General features: G+C 37.4%; 2 protein-coding genes across 4 annotated transcripts in view; one reads left to right on the plus strand and one right to left on the minus strand.

Annotated features, from left to right (window-relative positions):
- On the plus strand, positions 1-27,249 carry LOC141507275 (aquaporin-12-like). 3 transcript variants are annotated; one of them, XM_074214786.1, is made up of 5 exons: positions 1-7,171; positions 12,276-12,348; positions 12,926-13,249; positions 15,025-15,141; positions 17,502-27,249. In XM_074214786.1, the coding sequence occupies exons 1-5, from the start codon at positions 7,118-7,120 to the stop codon at positions 17,687-17,689; spliced, it is 756 nt and encodes a 251-aa protein (XP_074070887.1). In that variant the 5' UTR covers positions 1-7,117; the 3' UTR covers positions 17,690-27,249. The 3 variants fall into 3 exon arrangements, with proteins under 3 accessions (XP_074070887.1, XP_074070886.1, XP_074070885.1); XM_074214785.1 differs by having other exon boundaries at positions 1-12,348; XM_074214784.1 differs by having other exon boundaries at positions 12,276-13,249; positions 17,502-27,248.
- The window catches only part of LOC141505561 (galactose-3-O-sulfotransferase 2-like), a 24,605-nt gene continuing 17,619 nt past the window's right edge, over positions 20,616-27,601 (minus strand). Inside the window, exons 2-4 of the mRNA XM_074211490.1 lie at positions 26,913-27,023; positions 25,498-26,401; positions 20,616-24,708 (exon numbers count right to left, since the gene is read on the minus strand). Coding sequence (XP_074067591.1) covers positions 23,848-24,708; positions 25,498-26,401; positions 26,913-27,023 — 1,876 coding nt within the window. The 3' untranslated portion in view covers positions 20,616-23,847. The remainder of the gene's footprint in view (positions 24,709-25,497; positions 26,402-26,912; positions 27,024-27,601) is intronic.

Genomic DNA, 27,601 nt, shown 5'->3' on the forward strand with positions numbered 1-27,601 from the left:
CCCCCCCCCCCCGACAGCACTCTGTCAGTCTTTACTTTGTTTCCATGCTGTGCCTTGATCCAAATTGGGTGTGATATGAGAGAAATCATATCCTTAAAGAAGAGACAAGAAGTCTAAGAGGTAACAAGATCAGACAATAAGATATCTGTTTTTTTCTAAGTTAAAGGGAATAGTCCTTGCACTTTGTTCAAACTCCACAGCTCCTTATCTGGACACAGGTGGTACTCTCCTTTGCAGACAGCCCAAAATTGTTCCCGATTGTTGCCCTGATGGAATGAGCAAGTCCTTCAAGGTTGAACATCACTCCCATGTTGCTGTTAGGGTGTACAGTGTTTTTCTGGTTCTACTCATTTCACTCACCATCAGTTCATGCAAATCCCTCCAGGCTTCCCTGAAATCCTGTCCCTCCTGGTTTCTAATAGAACAATAGTGTTCCATGACATACATATACCACAGTTTGCTAAGCCATTCCCCAATTGAAGGACATTTACTGGATTTCCAATTCTTTGCCACCACAAACAGGGCTGCTATAAATATTTTTGTACAAGTAATGTTTTTACCCTTTTTCCTCATCTCTTCAGGGTATAGACCCAGCAGTGGTATTGCTGGGTGAAAGGGTATGCACATTTGTGTTGCCCTTTGGGCATAGTTCCAAATAGCTCTCCAGAAGGGTTGGATGAGTTCACAGCTCCACCAACAGTGTAATAGTGTCCCAGATTTCCCACATCCCTTCCAACAACAATCATTATCCTTCCTGGTCATACTGGCCAATCTGAGAGGTGTGAGGTGGTACCTCAGAGAAGCTTTAATTTGCATTTCTCTAATAATGATTTAGAGCATTTTTTCATATGGCTATGGATTGCTTTGATCTCCTCATCTGTAAATTGCGTTTGCATATCCTTTGACCATTTGTCAATTGGGGAATGGCTTTTTCAGATGGTATTCTCCATTGTAGACAGTCCCAAATTGTCCCTGATTGTTGCACTGATGGAATGAACGAGTCCATCAAGGTTGACCATCACCCCCATGTTGCTGTTAGGGTGTACAATGTTTTTCTGGTTCTACTCATCTTGCTCAGCATCAGTTACATGCAAATCCCTCCAGGCTTCCCTGAATTCCCATCCTTCCTGTTTTTTGGGGGTTTTTTTGGTTTGTTATTGCAAGGCAATGGGGTTAAGTGGCTTGCCCAAGGCCACACAGCTAGGTAATTATTAAGTGTCTGAGGCCGGATTTGAACTCAGGTGTTCCTGACTCCAGGGCCAGTGCTCTATCCACTGCTTCACCTAGCTGCCCCCCTCCTGTTTTCTAATAGAACAATAGTGTTCCATGAACCACAGTTTGTTAAGCCATTCCCCAATTGAAGGACATTTACTGGATTTCCAATTCTTTGCCACCACAAACAGGGCTGCTATAAATATTTTTATACAAGTGATGTTTTTACCCTTTTTCTCTTCAGGGTATAGACCCAGTAGTGCTATTGCTGGGTCAAAGAGTATGCTCATTTTTTTTGCCCTTTGGGCAGTTCCAGACTGCCCTCCAGAAAGATTGGTTGAGTTTGTTAGCTGCCCCATTTTTACAAATTTGTGGTTTGTGACAATCCTGCATCAAGCAATGTGCTCATGTGTCTCTCACATTTGTTATTCTCACAATATTTCAAACATTTTAAAAAATTTCATCTATTATGGTGAGCTCTGATTATTGACCTTTGATATTACTATTGTAATTGTTTTGGGGTGCCATGAATTATGCCCATAAAAGATAACCAATTAAGGTTATCTTTTATCAATTAAGATAAATGTGTATTTTTTTAGTGCTCCATCTGACTCCCTCTTCTTGGGCCTCTGTATTCCCTGAGGCAGAACAGTACTGAAATTAGACCTATTAACAACCCATCAATGACCTCTTAAGTGTTAAAATGAAAGGAAAAGTCAACTGATTGGGGCACACTTAATTAATGTTTTAAGAAATTGCCATAACCACCCCATCCCTCAGCAATCATTACTCTGGTTGGTCAACAGACAACATTGAGGCCAGATCTTTCATTAGCTAAAAAGATGGCAATTTGCTTAAGGCTCAGATGATGGTTAGCATTTTTTAGCCATAAAGTTTTTTTTTTAATTAAGATAGGTATTTTTTAAGGCTAACTTGCACATTTAATAGAATAATAATATTGTATACTTGGTATAATGAAAACATCACTTTTGATATGTACGAGTGAATCAAAAATTTTGTGTGAGTATTATGATAATTCACTTTATTGTGGTGATCTGGAACTGAAACATTATCTCTCAGATATGCCTGTACTTACCTGGAAGCTCAGTCTCAATTCAATAATGGCAAATAATGATTAAGGTGCATTGACATTCTTTAATGTTTCTCAGGATAGTCCTTTTTCTCTTCAGTAATAATGGTAATAATCTTTCAGCTTGTTTCAAGGTATTTATAAAATTCTTTTTATTAACTGTTATTCATTGATTTTAAAATTAACACAAGATAGATTGCATAAGAATCTGTGCTTAACTTTCTCTTACATTTACATGGATTCTTCATATATATATATTCTCTCATGGTATAGAGAAGAAATACATCTTAACTCCATTATGAAAAGTAACATGGAATAAATTTTTCATGGCTCTTCATGGATCATGGTATAAACACATCTCCATACCTCTATAAGGGAGACTTGCTTCACCCTGTGTCATTTTTTCAATTCAATTTTCAAAGAGCTTCATGGGTCACAAGTCCATACATCTTATACCCTGACTCCATGAGGAAAGTTGTTTCACATCAGACCATTTTTAATTGTTGCTACCAATTGGCAGTACCAATTAGTATTCTCCCAGTATTCTACTTGCATTTTAAAATTCAAGTAAGTCTCCATGGGATATGAATTTGAAAAAGGGAATACATGCATGAATATAAATTTAAGAAGCAGGAAAACAGGATATTTAAAAGGTGGGCAGAAGCTTACTACTCTGTTGGCTTTGGAGATGTATGAAATAAGACATTTTGCTCTGTGGCTATGAGAACAGGGAAACTAGGAAAGAGTTTCCTCACCCACATGGGAGGAAGGATGAATGACCATGACTGCTTGTTTTATATTAAAATGAGGATTATTACACACACCAGTTAAAGGAATGCCCAGGATTCTTCCCTTTGCTTCCACTTTCTATAGAAATGGATAATGTACTGTGTATAATATATTATGTGTGTATACACACCTAAAAGTGGTTCACATAACGGAAAACTATACTCGTTACAGAGTATTTACCAATGATTGTATAGGAAATTTGAGCTTGTTGTCTATTTAAATGTGCCATACAGAAAAGTTACATATTTTTATGAGTAGTACACTTTATAGTTTAGTAGTGGGCATAGGGAAGGAGGAGATTATAGAAAATGCTAACAATGATCTTCAAGTTCTGAATGCATCTTGTATTTTGGTGATGCATATTGTTTAGAGCCTAGTTTATAATTCATGAATAACACAATCAAGTTTTCCTCCATAATATTTCTCTTGAGCATGTGCTCCCTTTGTTTGTTGTATCAGAAAGGGAAGAGTTTGCAGAACCCTTACATCCTACTGTTATTGGAGCAGTTTCATTTTTAAGCACTTAACTGGGCAAAGCATTATATGTTACCTTCTCTCGAGGAGCTCACATTCCTATGGGGAAGACAACACAAATGAAAAGTTTTTACAAGTCAGAGGGAGAAGTCTGATGATTGCCTCCTTTAACATAATTTCTATTGATGAACCAATACCCATTTCTTATGTTGAACCATTTGACACAATGTTAAGGACTTTGGTGGCAAGAACTTTCTTTTCTGAGTCTTCAGTAGTTGTGCCTGTAGCACTTGGATCAGTTGCCGGGCTGCCCCTGTACAAGAAGTTGTTTCCAAGATGTTAGCTACTGGTGCCAAGTGGGAAGAAATGTTATGTCATTGTGGATTCAGGGGCCTGGACAGCAGTTGTTTCCTACATATAACTTGGGGAGTGAGGGAGAAAACCGTGAATCCTGGTTAAATTCAGACTTGACTAACTATGACCCTACTAGGCAAGTCACCTTTCTAAACTTCAGTCTCATTTGTAAAATTATGTAGATTAGATTTGACCTCTAAGGATTAATCCTAGACTAAAGCTGAATGGGACCTTAAAGTGCATTAAACCCCCCAACTCAAAGCCAGGTGAGTAAATTGAGTTCTACAGAGGTGAAGAGTCCTAAGGTTACAATGTGACAGAGCTAAGGTCTTTGAATCCAGGTTTTATGACTCAGACTAGCACCAGAGAATAGTGTCCCCTCTATGTTCAAATGAAAACCTGCTTTAGGATTTTTTTTTAACTTTTACACCACCCTCCATATTAAACATGTTGAAGCATCTCTGCAAATTGAATCTTAAGTTTTATGGTGCTTTGGGAGTGTCTCAATTTTGGGTTTCTGTAATGCAACATTGGTGATCCTTCTTAACCAGGGTATTGATAATTCTAAAAGCTTTGGTGTATTGTACCTGGCACTGCCAGTGCTTAGCAGTACCATGAAACAAGAAGAGCTCACTTTGGTGGGGAAATATTTAGTTGTCTTTCTTGAAGGTTCATTTCATTATTAGATGACTTATATGGAAGCATAGTCAAAAAAATGTACAGAAACAAAAGCTAACTATTTTACTTCTTGTTTGCAGCTCTGCTAAGTTAAATGAGAAAAGAAGGTAGAAATGGTTTAAATTGGAGGATCTAATTATTTTTTCTCAGATAATTTGAAATTTTGACATTGTGATTACAGTTACTGAGGAAATATGGTGAGAGTTCTATTCTTTGTTATCTGCTTCATCTCTTATCAGAGGTTAGTGAAAGTTGGCAGAATGAAAAACAATTTTGGCTATTCTTGGATAGTAAAGATATATTAGAACTGGATTCAGTGCATTAGTTCTGAGTTGGATGAGAAAAAGAACCATGGAGAAAAACCCAACTGATCAAAATAATATCTAACACATATATGATACTTACTCCCTTTCAAGTACTATGCTAAGCACTTTATAGTTACTCTCATTTGGGAGGTAGGCATTATTATCCTATTTTACAGATGAGTAAACCGAAGCAAATAGTCAAATGACTTGCTTGGGGTTATGCAGCCATTAAGTATCTGAGGCTGTATTTGTACTCAAAACTTTCTAACTCTAGGGCCAACTCTGGTTGCTCCACCATAACTACAACCTGTTTTACATGGTTAAGAAGAAAAAGATGGTTTTTAGGGAGTTTTTTAGCTATTTCTTAGAAATTTGCCTAGCACAGATAACATGGCTTGAAAGTTTGAAATTCCTATCCCAAACAGATTAGATAATTTAAAAGTCTTTTTACAAACAAGAATTCCTTTGTCATTATTAGCCTTTATTTTGTGTCTCTTGTTCCTTTTGGTTGACTAACCAAGCTGTAGCTATCTAAGTATTATCTGGGAGGTCCCTAGTGGAGTGCTTCAGGTATTTCTTTTTGACCCTGTTGTGTTTAACATTTTTATCAGTAACTTGGATGAAAGCAAGATGTTATCAAATTTGAAGAGGTGAGATTTGAGCCTTATCTAATAAAATGAAATCCAAGATGAATGAATATAGAGTTTGACATTTGGTTTTAAATGTCAACTTTGCAAGAGTCTGGACAAAGCATAGTTAGAAAACAGTATTCTATTTTGGTTAAGAACATCACCATCTTTCCAAGTATCCTAGGTTTGTATCCTCCATGTTGTTCTTCTCACCCTCCCTCATCTCACAGCCAACCTTGGGATTTATACCACTGCATTCTCCCCTTTTTCCTCACCATTTTAGTTAGGGGCCCTTTGTCATCTCTCACCTAAATGATCACAATAGCTTCCTAATTGGTCTTTCTGCCTTTAATATCTCCCATTCCCATCTATCTTTCACTCAGTTGCCAAAATGATTTTTCTTGAGCATAACTATTATACTACTTCCTTACTCATTCCCAATGGCTTTCTTATCTCTTGGATTGAATTTAAACTGCCTTTTAAAACCCTTAATATTTTTGACTCAGCCTATCAATCTAGGCTCCTTTTTACATTATGGAAATCCCCATGCTGAAATCCAAGCTGAACCAGTCTTTTTCTCCAGTGTGTTTGTGTGTACACATACATACACATACTTGTGTTATTCTTTGTATTTGTATTCCCAGTGCTTGTCCTTGGCCATGAAGACAAGAAATAGTGTCATATCTGAGGAGCAGCAAGATGGACAATGCAAATGAATGGCAGAATGTGTTTATTATGTGTACAAGACTAGAAAGATAAGGCCAAATTATAAATGCTTTAAAGTGCCCCAAAAAGATGTGTACATTTGATCCCATAGATAATAGGGGGCTATGGGAATTTATTTAGTAGAGAGGTGTCATAGGCAAACTTGCACTTTAGGAATATCACTGGCAACTATAAAGCAGGTGAATTGGAGTGGGAAGAAATGAACTAGTAAGGGCAAGTAGGAGGTTATTACAATAGTACAGGCAAGAGGCGATGAGAGCTTGAACTAAGATGGTGGCTATTAAAGTGGCCAGAAGGGAATGTATTTGAGAGATTCTATGAAGATAGAAACTGCAAGATTTGGTAATTGATTGCATATGATAGTGAGATGGATGTTGAGGATGGTAGGTTATCAGCCTAGATGACTGGAAAAAGGGTGCTAACTTTAATAGTAATAGATTTAGAATTCAGAAGAAGGATAAGCTTTTGGGAGGGAAGATAGTTCTGTTTTGAATATATTGACTTTAGCATGCTTGTGAGAATTTGAATTTAAAATGTTTAATAAGTGATTGAGTTTAACATATACATATATATCAATAATCACAATGAGGAGATCAAGAGATAATATAAAACTGGGAGTTACATGAATATGGGGATTCATAATGATTCATAATTCATAATGATTTATCTCCATAGGAGCTAATGAGGTTACAAACTGAGCAAGTATAGATCTTCAAATTTACATATACTTTACTTTTCAGTTCCCTTCATAGCCAAAAATGTGTTGGAAATCATGATACAAGAGTAAAAAATGAGAGACCCAAAGTTTATAGATTGAACTTGTCTAAAGAAGAGAATCAGATGCTGGATGTCACAATCAGATGAGACTACAGAAGATGATTATATTAATGGACATGAAAAGGCTGGTTACTAATGTGAGAGTCATTTCTGAATCTGCTTTTTGATGAAACCCTTGACTCTTAGTCGCAAGATCACAATACCAAATTATAAGGAAGAATAAAAATGAGTTGTGCATGTAGTAGGAGAAACGCCACCCTAAAAATATGAAGTCTTACTTAACTTTTCGTGTACATGCACCTGTATATTCATGGTATCTACATAATTATTACAAGTTGTCTCCCACATTAGAATGTGAGCCTCTTGAGAGCAGATAAAGCACTGGGCCTCAAGTAGGAAGAACTAGGTTCAATTCTGTCCCCAGGTCCTTGGCAAGTCATTTAACCTCTGTTTGCTTCAGTTAACTGAAATGGGGATCATAATGGTACCTACCTCATGGCTGTTGTAAGCATCAAGCAATAATTTGTAAAGCTCTTAGTCCAGTACCTGATCTATAAGTGTTTAATAAGTTCTCTTCTCCTTCTTTCCTTCCTTCCCTCAGTGCTTGGTGCAGTGGTGACAGTAAGCACTTAATAAATGTTTGTTTACCATTAATGTTTAAAGAAAGAAAATAAAAGAGCAGGCATTACTATAAACCATCATAATTATCCAAGAAAATTAAACCAATATGAATCAATAATCACAAGATCAAGAAAACCTAGAAGTCAGCCAATACTTGATTTTTTAAAAAAAATTTTGAATTTTTTTTCCTATTACATGCAAAGATAGTTTTAAGCATTCATCTTTTGAGTTCCACATTTTTCTACCTCTTGCCCTTTACTCCCCCACCCCATGACAGCGAATAATCTGATATAGATCATATATTACAATCATGTTGGACATTTCCATGTTAGTCATGTTGTGATAGAAGAATTGGAACTAAAAGGGGGGAAAACCATGAGAAAGGAAGAAAAAACTTTAAAAGTGAAAGTGGTATGTTTTGATCTGCATTAAAGCTCCAAGGTTTTTTTTTTTTTCTTTTTTTGGATATGCTTTCCATCACAAGTCTTTTAGAATTGTCCTAAACTGCCAAGCGGAGCTAAGTCCATCTTAGTTGAGCATCACACAGTGTTGTTGTTACTGTGTATGAGGTTCTCCTGGTTCTGCTCACTTCCCTTGGCATCAATTCATGCTAGTCTTTACTGACTTTTCTGAACTCTGGTCACTCATGTTTTTTTATCGAGCAATAGTACTTCATAACATTCATATACCATAACTTGTTTAGCCATTCCCCAATTGACTGGTATCCCCTCAATTTCCAATTCTTTGTCACGATTAAAAAAGGTACCATAAATATTTTTGTACATGTGGATTTTCCTACTTTGTTATGCTCTCTTTGGAATACAGATCTAATAAGAATATTGTTGAATCTAAGGGTTTGCCATAAACTTTCTCCTCTACTAATAAGAATGTTGCTGATAAAAATAATTAGACTTTATATACTGGCTTAAAAGTCTCAACTACCTTGTGAGGTATACTCTGGATATTTTAAATTCTTATTATATATATATATATGTATATATATATATACATATATATATATATGGAAATTGAAACATTTGGGATCATAAAACTAAAAAGTATTAGAGGTGGAATCTGAATCCAGGTTTTCCTTAACACTTCACCTTGCCATGTTCTCTCCAATATGCATATTTGACCATTGACACTGTAGTCCTGTTTTGCTTCAGGAAGAAACAAAAATTATACTAAAGAAAATAAAGACAAGAACAGAAAAGACTCGTACTAGAGTCAATACAATCTTGAGGTTCTCAAAGGGGGGGAGAGGGGATGATTATGTTATTAGTATAAAAGGGATCAAGAAATGTATCTATTCATCTCCAATAAATCTTTAGAGAATAATCTTTACACATATGAGGTATTCACAGTGAAATGATGTTAAGGGAATAGGAGGCATTCACAAATACTCTTCTCCAGTAGACCACTTCTTTAGTCACCCTCTTGATTGACTAAAAAGACCAGTGTATACAAGATGCCACCGTTTTAGGGGGGGGGTGACTTGTCAAAAAATATTTGACTTTGTAACTAAGATACTCCCTTCAAAGTTTCCCTCATTCCGTTTCTTCCCTGAATACATCAAAGTCTTGAAAGAGCTAACAACTGAGATGATACTGTCCAACGTGGAAGCTATTCATATCCAGCATGTCCTAAAACACTTCCCAAAGATACTTACCACTATTAGGGAGAACTGCAGAGTCCAAATGGAAGGATAAAGTCCTCCAGATGTTCTAGTTTTTGGATGACTTGATTCCATCAAGTATAGGAGCATTTCAGAGTATTCATTCAGCCTAACTTTCCACTTGGGAAAAAAATGAATGAAAAATTCTTGTGATATAAACTGATCTGCAGCAAGATAGACAACCCAATAAGTATGGTTGCTCAGTGGCATATATCTTAGACTGCCAGTGAATATCAAACTGACTCCAGAATTGACTAGGAGAAGAATTTCCTAATTGCCTTTGGGAAATTGTGTAGTGCTTTAATTTTTTTTAATTTAAAAAATTCTTTGATCTTATTAGGATCAATATTATTGTATTACATTAATTTCTTAATAAATTTCTCCCCATTGTGTTAGTCCTTGTAACAAATTGTTTTTGAAAAGGGGTTCAGTGAATGAGCCTTTATCCCTTCGGTGTAGAGGAAAGGGTGTCTTTCTCAACTCTTCCCAGAGTCAGCATTGGTCATTATACTGACACAGTGTTCACTTTTGATTTTTTGTATTCTTTCCATTTGAACTTCTATAACTCTGTATATTTTTTTCATAATTTGATTTACTTTATTATCAGTAAGCATTTATTGAACACCTACTGGGAGTTGCCCTTATTTTGGGGTGCTCGCAGTCTAATGGAGAAGACAACATGAGAATGATTATGTATACACAAATTATTTAGTATAATTAAGAAATAATCAACAGGTAGAATTCCCTAGAATTAAGAGGGATTGGGAAAGACTTCTATAGTTTTTTAGTCTCCCTATAATTCTGTGATTTTTTTCATTTACATGATGTTCATATAACACAATTTCTTTTGTCATTTAATCAGTGGAGAATTACCTGATTTCAAGTCATTTAAAAAATTTTGAAGTCATTTTTAATCACAAAAGCTTATGCAGTATTTAAAAATTTTTTAAAATATCTTTTAAGGTTTTTTTTTTTTTGCAAGGCAAATGGGATTAAGTGGCTTGCCCGAGGCCACACAGCTAGGTAATTATTAAGTGTCTGAGACCAGATTTGAACCCAGGTACTCCTGACTCCAGGGCCCATGCTCTATCCACAGCTCCACTTATCCACCCCCAGTATTTTTAATGTTCCTTATTTAGCACAAAGGCTTGTATTTTTTAAGATCATGATGCCTTTGATGATGCTGTGTACATTTGCAAATCACAGAATGCCATAATCTCTAAAAGATTCAAGCTGTATTTTCCCTAAAAGACAAAGAAGATGCTTGTGGTGTGTGAACAGGCCAAGGAAGATGTGAACAGGATGAATAGCATAAACAATATCAAAGAGAGGTGATTAAAAAAGGAGACTGGTTAGACATTGGCAAGAATGGAGGTTGTCATACCTAGTCTGGGCACCATCTTGTGTACTCCCTTGCTGTCCACGTAAAGTCAAGAGATCCAGAGGGAGACCTTCAGCATGTTGGTTGGATTGTAAAGGAAGAAATGGAGAAATCAAATGGTTGTGATGTGGAACTATATCCTTGGAGGAAGGATCTTCCTCAAAAAGAGTATCCCAGACCTATGGATGGAACAAAGTAGAAAACCTTTGGCAAGAGGGGCATTGACTTAGAAGTAATTCTGACTTGTCCATCTTTGGCCTCTGCTCGGAGGCAGCCAGGTGGCTCTGTGGATAGACCACCAGGTCTGATGTCAGGAAGACCTGAATTCAAACCCAACCTCAAATACTAGCATTGTGACTCTGGGCAAGTTACTTCCCTTTGACTCAGTTTCTTTGTCTGGAAAATAAGAATAATAATAGCATCTACCTCCCAGGATTTTTGTAAAAATCAAATGAGAGCAATTACAAAATGTTTAGCACAGTGTCTGATATATAGTAAATGTTATATAAATATTGGCAATGAAAATGATGCCCTGGGCCTCGAGTCAGAAAGATCTGAGTTCAAATCCTGTCTCAGATATTAGTTGAGTGTCCTCCATCATGTCATCTAATTTCTATCTCAGTTTCCTCAACTGTAAATGGGGATAATAATAATAATAATGAATATGTACCTTACAGGGTTATTATGAAGATTAAGTGAAATTAGATATATAAAGTACTTTACAAATTTTTAAATGTCACATAAATGCTAATTATGTATTCTGGGCTGGTCATCTATTTTTTGGAAATAAGTCATAAAGTAAATTTCTAGGAAGAAAAAACATTGATTAAAAATAATGTAACAATTTTATTTTTGCTCTTCCAAAGACTGTTTTTTTTTGTTTCAGCACACTCCAGCTATGGTATCGATCATTTTTATGTTAGTTTGAATGTACTTTTGAGTAATTTCTCTAGAAATGTAGCTAGTTTAACATGGGCATGTTGGTTTATTTATTTTATTTTATTTTTTTTGGTTTTTGCAAGGCAAGTGGGGTTAAGTGGCTTGCCCAAGGTCACACAGCTAGGTAATTATTAAGTGTCTGAGACTGGATTTGAACCCAGGTACTCCTGACTCCAAGGCTGGTGCTTTATCCACTACACCACCTAGCTGCCCGGGAATATTGTTTAAGTCTTAGTTTCATTGTCTGTAAAATGGGAGTGAAAAGACATACTTGACTTACCCCAGTAGGTTGTGAGAAAAGTGTATTATAGACCACTAAGCACTGTCTGAATATAAGCAACTTTAAAAAAAAATTATAGCATGGTTTTTATTGTGGCTTTTTAGAACAGAATTAGCAGCAGTCTCTTTTGTCTCCCCACATCAAGGTTATAAAAAAATTCATACATCCCCTTTCATAAAGCTAGTATTCATGAGCATCAGTATTTGTATCACTCTCAGTATTTCAGAAGTATCAGGTAGGTCACTGCCCAGAAGTCGGAAATGAATGAAAGTACTATTTTTATTTATAATGAATATTAAGCTTTGCGTGTCTGATGCTTTAAGCAAACTATTTCTGATCTTCCAGGTTAATAGAAAAAGTAGACAGTTACTGTGGTGTGACTCACCAACTCTTGTCTGGATAGCCACCTCTCTGACAGGTAGCTCTCTCCTGTTGGAACATTTTAGTTCAAGGGGAAAGAAGTTTTTGAAAGTCAAATGACTGATGGGATTGTTGATAAGGGAAAACATTCTTGGGGTGTGCTCTGCCCACCTCTTGCCATATGTGAATTTTCTCTCCAGCCTCCTTGACCTTGTGGACCTAAATGTTAGTTTTGCCACGTTAGCTTAATATCCACCTCTATGTTAAAAGAGGTGGGGTTTCCTGACCTGCTTTCTTGGTGTGGTACTCTCTAGACACTCCCTTGCTTCTCCTAGCTAGTGAAGATTTCTGGATGGCTGGTTTGAATGTCTCCCTTTCCTTCTTTTTTATTATCGTGACCCTCTGTGAAGGAGCCAGAAGAGTTTCCAAGATGTTTCTCCCCCAGAAAATCTATAGCAACTTTGCAGGGGAGCTGGCAAGTGCCTTCCAGTTGTGTGCCTGCTGCCTAGAACTAAGGATGCTAGTGGAGATCGGGCCCTGGGGAGGTGGCATTGGCCCAGATGTGGTCCTGACTCTTCTCTTCCTGCTTTTTTTGATCCATGGTGTGTCTTTTGATGGTGCCTCTGCCAACCCAGCGGTGTCTGTCCAGGAATTCCTACTGGCGGAGTCTTCTCTGTGGACTACAGCTGTCAAACTGGTGGCTCATTTTGTGGGGATGAAAGCTAGCTGCATTCTGACCAGTCTCTATTGGTCCTGGGAATTGACAGATTTTCATCTAATCCAGAATCTGATTGCCAGAGACTGCAGCTCCTCCCTCCGGACATCAGTGGCCCAGGGCACCTTGGTGGAAGCCACCTGTTCTTTTGTCTTCCATTTAACTCTACTCATATTTCAGAACAGTTTTTTTATCTACAGAGTGACAGCTGTGGCTCTTATTGTCACCATCTTGGCTTATACAGGTGAGAGAATTTTTTTTCTTGAAAGCCCAGGGGCAGGTGGAGAGAGGGAGGAGGAGGAGGTTATCCCTGGAAGAAATGTTATCCTACTGGAGAGAAAAGTATTCATTTGAATAGAAATAGAAATAATAGAAATCAGCTAGTCTAATGAAATTCAAGCAAAGTGTGTCTTAAGAAATAAGAGAATTTGTTGATTTTCGTTTGATCATTTGCTTTCTATTGTTTTCTTGGGCATAGTGCAGGTGACCAAGAGGTAGTTGAAAATAGCATGTGTGTATATAGTGGGGGTAGAATAGGAAGAATTGGAAAAAGAAAGTCAGGAAATCTTTGAAATTGTTGGGCTTTGGGGTGGCTAGGTGGCGTAGTGGATAAAGCACCGGCCCTGAAGTCAGGAGTACCAGGGTTCAAATCTGGTCTCAGACACTTAATAATTACCTAGCTGTGTAGCCTTGGGCAAGCCACTTAACCCCGTTTGCCTTGCAAAAACCTAAAAAAAAAAAAGAAAGAAAGAAAGAAATTGTTGGGCTTTGTTTTGCTATTTGGAAGAGGGGGCTAAGAATCAAATCTTACATTCATTTAGCTTTTGATGAAGTGATTCCCAGCCCTAGTTTCAGAATGATTCAGTTAACTCAAGGGCTATCATGAAATTCTCCAAACCAAATGAATTTTTTTATTCAATTTAATTGAAAAGTCAGACCATACTTTGGGGCAGAGGGAGAGGGAAAAGGAAAACAGATAGTTGTATTACAGTGATAGAACAGGTAGGAAGATTATAGGGATAACTCTTAAGGATCCGGGGAAACATTGGGAGCAAAAGTAGAGTTACCTGGTTTAGGGACTAAAAAATAAATTCTCAGATTATTATTTATTATTAATTGTTAATTATAAGTTAGCACAGTGTCATTGTGGCATAATGGAAGTAGGGCTGAGAGAGGATAATCCAAACATATTTGTTAGGGTTTGCAAAGTTCTTTTCTTACTCCTAATGTACATGTAAACACACCCGCTTTCCCCCATTTTACAGATCATGAAAGTAAGTCTATGAGAATTTAAGTGACATGCTTCAACAACTAGATGTCTGCCATAGCATTTTAATCCAGGCTTCCAGATTTCAAATTCAATACTTTATTATGAAATGTGTAACTATCATGCTGCCCCTTTAAAGGGTGGACAGTTTTATGGGGGAAAGAAAGGTTGGAGTTCATAACTCTACTCCTCTTAGAACTTCTCAGGGAAAAACTAGACTGAGAAATTGAATTCCTTTTTAGACTGTAGGTTTGCACATATGTTGAGATAGATTAGTTGGCTTTAATGTTGTGCAAGCAAACATTTTTTCCCTTTAGTTTCTTGTATTGGAGAAAAAGGGGAGAGAGAATAAATGAGAAGGAAATCAGAATTTCTCAAGGCTGCTAAGTAGACCAGGGTACTTTAGAACCAAATTTGTTATCTTGAGTTATCTATTTGATTGATGTGGTGCATGCAGGACAATATTCTAAAAAATCTCACATTTTCCTCTTTGTGGTAAACTCTCCAACTAGGACTATGGAGAGGTGGATGAGGTTCTCTAGGGAGACCTAGGTGTTATCTAATTGCCAGCATCCCTGGAAGAAGCAGCAAATCCACAATGGAGTCCATGGTCTGAAATTACTTTACAAGTTAGTTATGGGGAGGGATCCTTTCCAGGGACCCTTTGAGTCTGAGGATTGTTTGAGATAGTAACAGGGAAAGGCCACTTCAAGCCAACAGAACCTGGTCACTCTGGATTATTTTTTCCACAGCTGGTCCATTCACTTCTGCCTTCTTCAACCCTGCCCTAGCATCATCTGTGACTTTTCACTGCTCTGGAAATACTTTAACAGATTACATACAAGTCTACTGCTTAGGCCCTCTTACAGGTAAGAAAAGCTTAAGGGACTGTTTCAAACATTTTTATCAAGTTTGTAGATTTGAATCTGTTGAGGATACAGTTGGCAATGTGAGGATCACACATTAAGAAATGAAATAGGGGTGGCTAGGTGGCATAGTGGATAAAGCATTGGCCCTGGAGTCAGGAGTACCTGGGTTCAAATCCAGTCTCAGACACTTAAAAACTACCTAGCTGTGTGGCCTTGGGCAAGCCACTTAACCCTGTTTGCCTTGCAAAAAACCTAAAAAAAAAAAATGAAATAATTTTAGAGACCATAGAATCCAAGGCCCTAGTTGGAGGCTACTAGGTGGTACAGTGGATAGAGTGTTAGTCCTAGAGTCAGGAAGATCCGGGTTCAAATCTAACTTCAGACCTTTACAGGCTAAGTAGCCCTGAGCTAGTCCCTCTCTATGCCTCAGTTTCCCTATCTATCAAATGAAGATAATAATAACACCTATTTCTCAAGGTCATTGTATGATAGATAATGTTTATATAGCAATTTCTAAATATTAAAGTGCCATATAAATGCTAGTTATTGTTGGTATTGTTGGCATTATTGGCATTATTATCTAAAGAAAAGGAAACTGAGGTCCTTTGATGAAGTCTTTTGCCCAAGGTCACTTAGTAAGTAGCAGCGACAGAATTTGAAATCGTATCTTCTGGTTATATAGCCAGCATGACAATATAATGATCCTATGATCTTGTAGTAAGAGATATTTCTAGGACAGATGATATTTAGGAAATATTATATATATATGTATATATAAAAGAATATACAACAATATAAAATCTATACATATGCAAATTCATATAATAGTATATACTCTAACTGACACATGTAACTCATGCTGTTTTTGTTCCTATATGTAAGTTATATAATGGCTATATATAAACATGAATAGAAGTTCATATAGATATGTCAATACAATGATGGTAAAAATAAACATATACATAAAAATTAATCTGTACCTTATATAAGCAAACATAGGAATCTCTAAGTTTGCATACAAGTCTATATATATAGTGATAACGACTATAACTATGTGTAAATATATACAAATTCCTGTATGTTATGACTAAATATGTAAATATATAAGTAATTACAGGTTACAATGAATATGTAAAACAAACATATATAAGTATATATATGACTATACAGATATCTATATGAATATATGAAACCATAAGTTCACCTCTCAGTGCATTTGATGACTATAGGTATATATATATATAAAAGCAATTGCCTTTTTTAAACTTTGGATTCATTGGGCCAGAGGGCAATTGGGCCAGTGGATTAGCACATTATTTAGAGTAATAATTTTAATACCTTTCCCTATTATGAGACTAAGAAACGAGTAAGAAACAAAATGGAATGTCTCAAACATTATCTTATATTTCCCATTCACCCTCTGATGTGGGTCTGAAGGAGCAGTGAAATAGCCAAAACTTATGTGGCCAAAAGGAAATTGAGAAATATATACCTTGGTAACCATAGACTACCAAATGTTGAATATTTAACCTTTGAGTAACTGAATAGTATTTAATAATAGTTTCAAGTATTAATATAAAGGTCTAACTCATGGAAAAGTAAAGCCATATAAAGCCATGCTGAGATCTAGGATACTCCCCACTGAGGAAGGCCTATATCATAAGTGACTGTGTACAAGTCACTTAATTTCCCTAGGTTTCAGTGTCCTCATCGAAGATGAGGGGATTAGATTAGACAACTTCTAAAATTCCTTTCAGCTCCTGATCAATAGTTCTAGGATGGCATCCTTTACACATATGTTTACCTCTGTATTTTCGGACTGGATCTGTGATAACACCCATGTGGGTACTCTCTCTGTCACTGGTAGATGGTGATAGGAATTTGTTGCTGCTTTGCAAGTGACTTTCATGATCTGTTTAACCAAAAACATCCATCTCTGGTGACCAATTTATTAAGGAGCTTCTCATATTGAGCTAGAATGCAGTCCAGTCTATCGCTGGGACCCATTAAGCTTGGTTTGTGGTCTCTTAGTTTAATTAGCATTTTGTTATTTGTTTTTTGCAAGGCAGTGGGGATAAGTGATTTGCTCAAAGGTTACACAGCTAGTAAATATAGTGTCTGAGGCTGAATTTGAGCTCAAGTCCTCCTGATCCCAGGACCAGTTCTCTGTCCACTGCATGACCCAACTGCCCCCTTAATTAGCTTTAGAGAACCCCAGGTCTCCTCTATCTCACTGAGGCTCTGGAGGAGTCTTGGAGAGGGGAAACCTGTATTGCAAGGGTAGAGTATTTATAAGACAAGCTGGACGGTGACTTCAAAGGCCTCCCTAGACTACTCATAAAATCTTTTTCTTTTCCCAGGGATGGTAGTGGCAGTCCTACTATATCAGGGCAACATTCCCCGGTTTTTCCAGAGAAACCTGTTTTACTATCAAAAGAGCAAGTATCGGGTACCCAAGGGGAAGCCAGCCTCCATGCCCAATGGGACACAGAAACAGGAGAAAAGTACCAAGAGGGGGAAAGAAGAACCCAGTCAGAAAATGGCATGATAGCAACTGTTCTGGAGTCAGAGGACCTGGGTGTGAATTCTGCCTCTGCCATTTACTACTACCCGGGTGACTTTGGGCAAGTCATTTAAACTTTCTAGATCTCAGTTTCCTCATCTGCAAAATGAAGGTGTTTCAATTAGATGAGCTCTGAGGTCCCCCACAGCTCTAGATTGGTGCTGCTCTGGTCCTACTAGATTGTGACAGGTGTGCCCATTTCCTTGGCTTGTCATTTGATTGGGTGAATGGATCATTAAAGAAGAAAGGAACCACGGAAAACATGACTGACTTTATATTTCCAAATCAGTTGAGCTGGTTGAGAATGTTCTCAGGCAGCAAACAGTATACAATCAGATCCCCTAGACTGAGCAAGGGGTCTTCACTTCCTTGGGTTGAGGTCTCCTGTGAGAATTAGGTAGAGCCTATGGACTCCCCTCCCCAGAATTGTGTTTTTAAATGCACAAAATAAAATGCATAGGATAAAAAGAATGCTGATTATGTTGAAATACAGTTATTAATATGTTAAATAAAATACATGAAATCTCCATTGAGTCTCTTCCTTCTCTCCTAACAAAAGTATGGCCCTTGATGGGGTTAGAGGTGGGAAGAAATTATTAAAATACTAACTAAACCTGTTTGTTTTCTTTGTTCCCAGAGGTTTGATGAAGGTGTCTGAAATCCAAAAGTAGAGGGGCAGTGATGAGACTTCTCAAGGAAGGGAGTCTCCTCAACCTCCCTAAGCCCCTATGATTGTAAGTCGTGGAATACAGTTAGCATGTGGAGGGGCTTATGAGATATGATTGGGATGGTGACTCAGCGGAGTCCTGGGCATGCTGGACCCAGCACCAACTAGGTCCCAAAGCCAATAGTTAAAATTTCAGTGTGAATATTTACATCTTGGAAATCCAGCAAATACAAATTAGGGCTCGATTTATTTATTGTTGTGCTTGATTAGACTTAAGAAAGTGTTGAAGAAAAGACTAACAATGCAGAGGAAACTTTAAAGTGTATCCTAGGTATTCTGGAGACTCAGTTGTTAAGCATTTACTAGTTTATAAGCCATGAATTGTAGGATAGTTGTCCTTAAGGGACAAGAACCTGATAGATTCTGGGGGAAAGGTCTCCCTCAGAGTTGGGGTAAATAGTTCCTGAGTAGGTTCGTGCATGCTATGGTAGGAGTAGCCTCCTTGGGGAAGATTAGTAGGTACTGTATATGGATTGGATTGATTATTTCAGGAAAGGTCTGGGTTGCCCCTTGCCTTTCCAAAACTATTTTAAGACTTCCAAAAAAAAAAAAAATACAGAGAAGAAATGGGAGTTAGGGCAAATTGACTTGGGAATGAGAAGACCAAGAGACCAACAGGGCAAAATAATTTATCTGTCTTTTAGGATTATAGCACAAAACATGGCAGCCAGATCTCTATCATTATTATCAAAATTTGCTATGAGAAGTGCTCTGAGCTTAGTGGGACTCAGGGATCTAAAGAAGTATAAACCAAAGTCCCTTCCTAAAGGATGCATAGAAATTAGTCAGAGAGGACACATGCATATGAAACTATACATTGAATAAATAATACAGGAATTTAGGGAAAGGACCATAGAATTCACTTCAGAATCAGAACCAGGTAATCTTGACCACTCCTATGATCATAAAACTTAGAATTGGAAACGATGTCAAAGCCCATATGGTCTAAACTCCCCCATTTTACCACTGTGTCTTTTCTCAAGAATATAAATATATAAACTATAAAATGAAATAGAGGAGAGTGAGGTATAGAAAAGGGAAGTAGGTGGTAGAAAAATGTAGAATCATAATTTTGCTAAAGGATGATTGTTGAAAAACTACCATTGGAATTGGAATTGAAAATTATGTAATTGGAAAAATAAAATTTCGGTTAAAAAGAAAAAAAAAAGAAAAGGGAAGTGATTTCCCTAAGGCCATATAGTAAGTGGTAACATGGCACATTGAGAATTCTGACTCATGTCCTCTCATTCTTAATATTCTCATTCAATTTGCTGCCATGGGCCAGGATGGTCAAGAAAAGCTTTATGGAATTAGATGGGACTTCGACTGACTTTTGAAAGATGGTAGGATTTAAGAAATCTGGATTTGAAGTTAGACGATATGGATTCACATTGCAATCTTGCAACTTAAAACCTGTGTGACCTTAGACAAGTCACTTGTCATATCTGGGTCTCAGTTTTCTTACCTATGAAATAGGAGAGTTGGACTGAATAATCTTTAAAGGTCTCTCTCAGCTCTAACTCTGATTTTATGAAGAGTGGGGAGAATCATCTAGCACCCATGTATGCAAAGTCACCAAGGGAAGAATGGATGTAGCTAATCTTAACTTCTTTTGGGACCCTGGCTCACCTCTACTTTCTAATTTTTCCTGAATGGATTAGAATGTTAAACTGAATAGGATATTGAACTTACTGATTGTTGGAACATGTAGGACTTTGTGTAGGAGGACAGAAGGATTTAAGATAGAATTTATGGAAATTTCCTGATTAGCAGGATTGTTGATATTTTCTATTATGTTATGGAAACTCCCCATGTCTTTGCTTATGCCATTGAAGGCGTTATTTCCTGGAAGTGTCTCTCTTTCTCTGAAATTGGTTAGGTATGTCCCTCTGGTACAGGATGGTAGGCTTTGATGGTCTCTTGATGTCTCTTTCTGAACAGATATCCTGTTATTCTTCGAATGGGAAATTCTGGGAACATCCCTTGAGGGTGATGCTTATCATGTTCTCACATCCAAATCCAGGGTTTTTCTTGGTTCGTTTGTACTTATAATACCTACTTGCATGTTCTGCAAATATAGAATAAGTAGCAAACTGAAAATCCTGTTTTGCCTGAATTGGAATAAAAAAATAAGAATGGGAGAGGCAATAGTAATAGCTGATGTTTATCATAGTGTTTGGCACATAGAAAACACTTAAATGCTTAATCATTCATTCAAATTTATGAATGGTTTTAGAGGTTTATAAGCATAAGATTTATAAAGTACTCTATATGCATTATCCCATTTGATATGCACAATACCTGATGGTTGGGTGAGAATGCTGTTATTATTCCCTCTTTATAACTGAGGGAACTGAGCACAACTAGTAAGCATCAAGTAGTGGGATTTGAACCTTTTCCTTATTTTCCTTATTCCAAATATAGCATTTTATCTGTTATTCAAGGTTGCTTTTCCCACTGGGCCCAGTATCTATCCTCTCTTGGCCTTTAAATAATCAACTGCATCATTTCATCTCAGTTATTAATGCCTTTCCAATCACATGTCTTTTCTTTTCTCTAAAACTTCCTTTTTAGTCTCCCCTTACCACCAGAAAGACCTAGCTCTTGTCCCCATGCCCCTATCTCTGATAGCTTTGATGATTTATTCCTTTCTGCCAAAACATTCCACATTCCATTGTCCAACATTTTAAGCTTTTACACAACTCCTACTAACTATAGTCTAATGTTACCCCATTGATGGCTAAATTTCTCAAATTGCCTCAAGCTCCTTATTGCCCATTCCCCTTCCATATCTCCCTACTTCCACCCCATTATGATATGAAATTGTACCCTCTAAGTTCATCCATGAGCTTTTTCTGCCCTAATATGGATTTTTTTCTTTGTCATCCTAACTGTTTGGCTTATATTTCCTTCCTTGTTTTTTCTACTTTCCTTATTCTTTTCTCTTGCTGCTTTCTCTGTTCTTCCATCTTTTAGTCTATATCTTCCTCCACATTTTTTCCAGAAAACAGTACTTTTCCAAACTACTAATTCTTTTCTAATTCAGTTCTCTTTTTCCTTTTGACTTCTCAAAAAAAAATCTTAATAGTCCCTGTTCTAAAGGAATTTACATTCTACTAGGAGGAAAAAAACATGCACAGATAAATAAACATATAACATATATGCAGTAAGTATAAGATTATTTCAAGGTTGTGGGGAAGCATTATCAACTAAAGATTATAAAGCATGTTTTGTGAAGTCTGACTAAGGCAAACTTTGCTACCAACCATGTGAGTCTTCTGAATAGATCATTAGGAAGTGACTGAGGCTGAGAAGGTAGAAGGGGGGGGGTATCCCTAGTATTTTCCGAGAATGTGCATGCTGGAGGGAGTAAGAAGAGGCTGAAAAGAGTAAATAGGAAAAGCAAGAAATCTGGACAAGGGCAATGCAAGGGGGTTATTGGAGGAATGTTAATGTAGGGATGAGGAAGTTATATCTAATGTGAAAGGCAATGGGAAGCAAATGGAAGAAACTATGATAGATGGAATTAATTAGATTATGATCATGGAGATGGAGTATTTTTAAGTGGGGGCATCCTGTAAAGAGAATGAAAGGATACAAAAGAAGGAAGCTACAGATTTTAGACTATTGCACATAATAGACTCATTAAATAGTAGTACAAAAGGGCAGCCATTTAAATCATGGGAAAGTTAAGATTGGGATGGAGAATTGAATTTGGGAACAGATGAGTGGGAGAAAAACTTTAGGGCACAAAGATTGCATTTAACAAGTGGAAATGACAAGTAGGAATGACAAGTAGGGAACAGTTGGTTAGTTATGTGACAGATTGCCTGTGATTTTATTACTTTGCTTTATGAATTCCCATCTTGTCTTCCTCACTAGACTCTTTAAAAGATATATTGTCTTTTAATGTTTAGTGCAAGTCACCATGATATAGTGAATAAAGGGGCTGACTTTGAAGCAAGAAAATCTGGGTTCAGGTTTTGCTTCTAAAAAGTCCTGCCTCTAAAACATACTAGCTCTGTGTGACCACAGGCAATTCACTTAATCTCTATGACTCCCAAGCAACTATTTAAATTACAATTTTCCAATCTTAATCATCAGAGGAAATTTCCATCCTTGGATATGGAAACATATATGTGTGTATGCACACATAAATGTGTATATGTATGTATGTGCATACAAACACACATATATATGCCACTTTGTACAGTACTGGCCCTGGAGGTACTCAATACCTCTTGAATGAACAGTTAAGTGATGGCAGGACATTCTCCTTTGCAGAATCACTTTAGGTATGTGACTATAAATTGCCTTTTTATTTTTGAACCTTAGTTTTCTGAAAAAATGGGAGTTGCCAATTTCATAGAACCCTGATAAATTCTGTTGAATATCTCTGCTCTCTTGAGAACGCACATTTGAAAACAGCTTTGCAATCTAGAAAAAACAACGGATTAATCATATTTGCCTCTTTCCTTCTTGATTTGCTGAGCAAATGGTCTAGTGTCTATGAGTTCTCCCTGGGGTGGCAAAGATACTGATCCAATTAGGCAAAAAAGACATTATTTCTAGGCTTGGGAACTGTTGTATGTAAAGGTCCATCCACCACTTTTATGACAATTTGCATCTCCATCAGTTTTAAAAAGAAACCTGAGTATGATACCAAGAAATGGTAATGTAAAAGTCTTTAATAGGCAGCAAATATTTTTTTCTGCTTCCTGGTCATGGAAGACTCTCCTAACTAATCATCATTTTCAGAAATATTTTTATAACTGCTCACTTTTTAAATTGTCATGACATTTTTCTTTATCTGGTCATCATCTCTGTTATGGGTTTACTTGAAGATCATGATCTTATTTTAACCAAAACTCAGTTTTAGCCTTACCAAAAACCTGTGCCTGGCAGAGGTTCCAAATATCTTTTAGTATATAGTTTTTGGATTGCAGCACTCAGGATTCCATATATGTGTTTGTGTGTGTGTGTGTGTGTGTGTGTGTGTGTGTGTGTGTATAATTTTAGATCTTCTAGGTATTTTGAGGAATCTGAGATCTATTTGTTTAGTACTTCAAAAGGAATAAATTATTGTTTCTTCTCTCATCAGGGAGAGAGAATGAAAAAAATTCAAATTTCTGTTTGGCTGAGAGTATTTACCCCCATGTTCAACTACTAAAGAGTCTCATACATGTTGAGTTTACTATTTCATGTATCCAGCTAATGTCCACATGGTTGTTTATCCAGATATCTATCCCAGATTGTAACTTATTCAACTGATGTTCAGTACTCAACAGTGTCCAGAGCATGTGGACCTTGTGAACACGACTGCTTTATGTTGATGGCCCATAAGAACCCATGCCAGTATCCTCTCCTGGTTCTTAATCAACCACAACTTGGATCAGAAAAGAGATCCCTAAAATGCTTAGGAATGGCCCTTGAAAGATCTCTGCTTTTTCATGCCATGGGCCTTGGAGCGTTTCTTTGCCTGGATGAGCTGGAGGGCTTTTTGGGGAAATTGCTTCTTGTATAGCCTTTCACTATATTGGAGTTCAGGCAAGACGAGACTCTGGCAGGTCTGTTTTGTTGCTCTGTCCAGTCCATGCTTTAAGTTGTAGCCAAGAATTCTAGCTTTTCCATACTGCAGTGGGGCTAGCAGCTTGTCCTGGATCTCCCAAGAATGGACACTTTGCTCACCCTGGAGGCAGGTCTTTGCCAACTGCATCCGCCGCTTCCTCAGAGCAGTCACCTCTTGCTGCAGGTACTCCCTGTCCATGCTCTGGTTAATTCTTTCCCAGAAGGTATGATTAAAATGAAGGTAGAGTTCCCAGTCCAATTTGTTCCAACTCTTGATCTTCTGAATGGTATTAGAAGACAATGGAGAACGGTAAGAAGCATCTTGTTGATTGATGGGGAATGACACGACATCATCCAGGCTCCAGCAGAGGGCGTCTTTTAGCAATATCATTGATTCATCAAAATATTCTGCAATCAAGATAAGGTCAAATTGGTTTTCAATGATCTGGGCAAGCAACTGAATGTACTGGGTGGAGGCCTTTCCATTGTGGTTAAAACCAAAGTCAAAGGTCATGAGATTTCGGCTGTAATGACTGTCAGGTTTCAGGGGATCATAGAACTGGCTTGTGTGATTTAGGAAGTCATCCAGGCTCTTGGCATTGAAAAAGGATGAAGTACCCTTGAAGTACATGAAGGATGACTCCATGAGGTGAATGGGATTTCGGAGGATGGAGAAATAGAAGGTGTCCTCTGGCATGACCCTCTGAACCTGAAAAAAGAAAGTAAAGGTGAAGAAATTGATGCAGGGAAATGGATTCATATTTGACTTGAGGGGATTTAGGTTAAAATGCTAGAAAAAGCTTCTTAGTTTAATCATTGTTTGATACAATGTGGTCTTTCTTAGAGGGATTTTAAAAGTTGAATTGTCTTCATCTTTTTGGAAACTAACCATTGGAGGTCCCTTCTAGTTCTAAGATTTGTGAAGCTATCATTTGTGAAATGTATGATAGCATAGTGGGAAGAGCCTTATCCAAACACCTGGAATATATATCCTAGCTCTGTCACTTACTGGCTGTCAGATTGGCAAGTTACTTAACTTCTTGGAACTTCATTTTCCCTATCTGCAAAATGGGGTCCTCTCAAGATAAGATCCATGTTGTATCCATCTAGATGTCCTGTATTTGCTCAGAACAGCAAGGGAACAAATAATTGCATCTAAACTACTGAGTTTCCAACATCAACAAGTCAGGGATGGAGACCAAAAGAATGTATATATGAATTTTTTTCTTCCCTCCCCTTTCTAAATTCCTGGGACTTGGGGCAGCTAGGTGGAGTAATCAGGGCAGCTAGGTGGCATAGTGGATAAAGCACCAGCCTTGGAGTCAGGAGTCCCTGGGTTCAAATCTGGTCTCAAACACTTAATAATTACCTAGCTGCAGGGCCTTGGGCAATCCACTTAACCCCATTTGGCTTGCAAAAACCTAAAAATAACTAACTAACTAACTAACTAACTAACTAACTAACTAAATAAATAAATAAATAAATTCCTGGGACTTACCTCCTTTTGCAAGAACCTCATGTGGTGGCACATGATGTCAAATGAAGTACTTGTGCCATCTGTGAATCCCTCTACCACCTCAGCCACAAAATAGAAAGGATAAAAGAGTTGACTGTATTGGTTGACAGGAAGAGCAAAGGTGAGATTTCGTTGTTCTCCATAACGGAAGAGGATGTTCATTATGGTGCTGCTGGCACTCTTGTGAACCTTCAGAAAAAAGATGTGGGTCTTGGGTGTGCAGACTGCCTCTTGGGAAGAGGTAAGGCTATCTGGCAAACTAGGAGTCAGAAAAGGTGAAACTGGAGTCCTGGGCTTTGTTAACTGACCCTTAAATGACTTTTTTGGCCTCAGAAGTCTTCCTTGAGGTTGGACCCTAGTGGTGTTTTTTAGATCAGTTAACAATTTACCATATTTTTGGTCTGTGCCCTGAGGATGATTTTGTTGGAATCCACCTACTGAATCAAAGGATCTGCTTGCTGAGTTCACAACCATTTCAATTTCCATTCCCAGTTCTCTTTCTTTACTCATGATGTGTGCAGCCTTGGGAAGGTCCCCAGAGCTCTTGATCCAAGGAGAAGTCCAACCTTTGCCTTTGGCTGCTTTTTTAGAACCCCATGATGAAGGTTTTAGATACTTGGGGATGTAAGAAAGCCACCATGGATCATCAGAGGCATTCTTCTCTGGGTAACTCAGGTCATTCTGCAGTTGCAAAGGGGAATTGAGTGCCTGGTGTTGCTTCATTCTCTGCAGGGAGACTTGAGTTGGGGTTATTTCAGTGGGACTAATGGGAACACTGCTCACGGGGTGAGAAGACAATGTGGAGTTGCGGCTCTTCTGAACCTGGGATGTCTGTTGGAGGTTGATATTTTGCTGAAGGACAAGATGTTTAATTTCCTGTTTGCAACTGCAGTTAGAAAGGGAGAAGATCAATGTTTTGGATAAACCCAATGATGACAACAACAACAACAACTGACATTTGTATGGGCAAAGCTCTTTTCAAAGAATGATGTTGAGCCTCACATTGATTTTTGAGGTAATAATCTCATCCCTATTTTATAGATAAGGAAACTGAGACTCAGAAAGTTTAAATAATCAGTTTGTTTTTCTATGGTGCAAAGTGCTTTCCATATGATATCTGACTTGATCTTCACAATATTCTTGATCTATAGGTGTTTTTCTTTATGACCTACATTGTAAAGGTCACAAGAAAAGAATGAACCCAGAGCTTCCTGATCCTTTACTTGAGTCTTTTTTTTTTTATGCATCTTTTAAAAATATGATTAAAGGACTACAGGGTGTTTGAACCTGCGCTGGTTACAGCGTGAATGTGACCTAGAAAGATACTATGGCCTTTCTTAATGATTGGTTCATACTAAGTTAACTTCCTCAACTATAGAATTCCATCCTCACACTACCTTATCTGTTGGAGGTTTCCCAGCATTTGGAGAGAAAGGCAGAGTATACTGATGAAAGTGATGAAAATCCAGAATCTCCCAAGCTGGCTGTTGGGCACCAGTTGGACCTTTCTGTGAAAAAAAAAAAGCAGACAAGCAAGAAAATAAACAATGCAAGGTTCAATCTTTTTTTAAAATAACAATTTAAAAAATAATTGTTAGGAACAGTTTAGAAAATCTTTCTTCAGGTGGCTAGGTGGCGCAGTCGATGAAGCACCGGCCCTGGAGTCAGGAGTACCTGGGTTCAGATCCGGTCTCAGACACTTAATAATTACCTAGCTGTGTGGCCTTGGGCAAGCCACTTAACCCCATCTGTCTTGCAAAATCCTTAAAAAAAAAAAAAGAAAAGAAAAAATCTTTCTTTTTTTTGTCATGTATAGTAGTACCTCCACTCCCCTTGAAGTTATTTTACATTTATTTTGCCTATACTTGTAAATGTGCATGTTGTCTCTCTCACATAGATTTTTGTTCATAAAGAAAAACAAATTAAAAAACTGACTTCCTGGGAATTTCTTATTTATTCTTAGATATTGGTCCACTAATTTGCTTTTCAAGATAATGGAAGTTGCTAAAAAGTCTCAATTTGTTTAAGTGCCAGTAATACAGTAGATTAGAAGGATCAACCTAGAGTTCTTATCTATATGGAGTTT

Source organism: Macrotis lagotis, chromosome 1, assembly GCF_037893015.1.
Source record: "Macrotis lagotis isolate mMagLag1 chromosome 1, bilby.v1.9.chrom.fasta, whole genome shotgun sequence".
NCBI lineage: Eukaryota > Metazoa > Chordata > Mammalia > Peramelemorphia > Peramelidae > Macrotis > Macrotis lagotis.

Bases quoted from the DNA above. Each gene is read 5' to 3' on its own strand.
- LOC141507275 (XM_074214784.1), top strand. From the start codon at position 12,643: ATGGCTGGTTTGAATGTCTCCCTTTCCTTCTTTTTTATTATCGTGACC. The intron at 13,250-15,024 runs GTGAGAGAATTT...TTTTTTCCACAG, and splicing joins CACCATCTTGGCTTATACAG to CTGGTCCATTCACTTCTGCC. The intron at 15,142-17,501 runs GTAAGAAAAGCT...TTCTTTTCCCAG, and splicing joins CTGCTTAGGCCCTCTTACAG to GGATGGTAGTGGCAGTCCTA.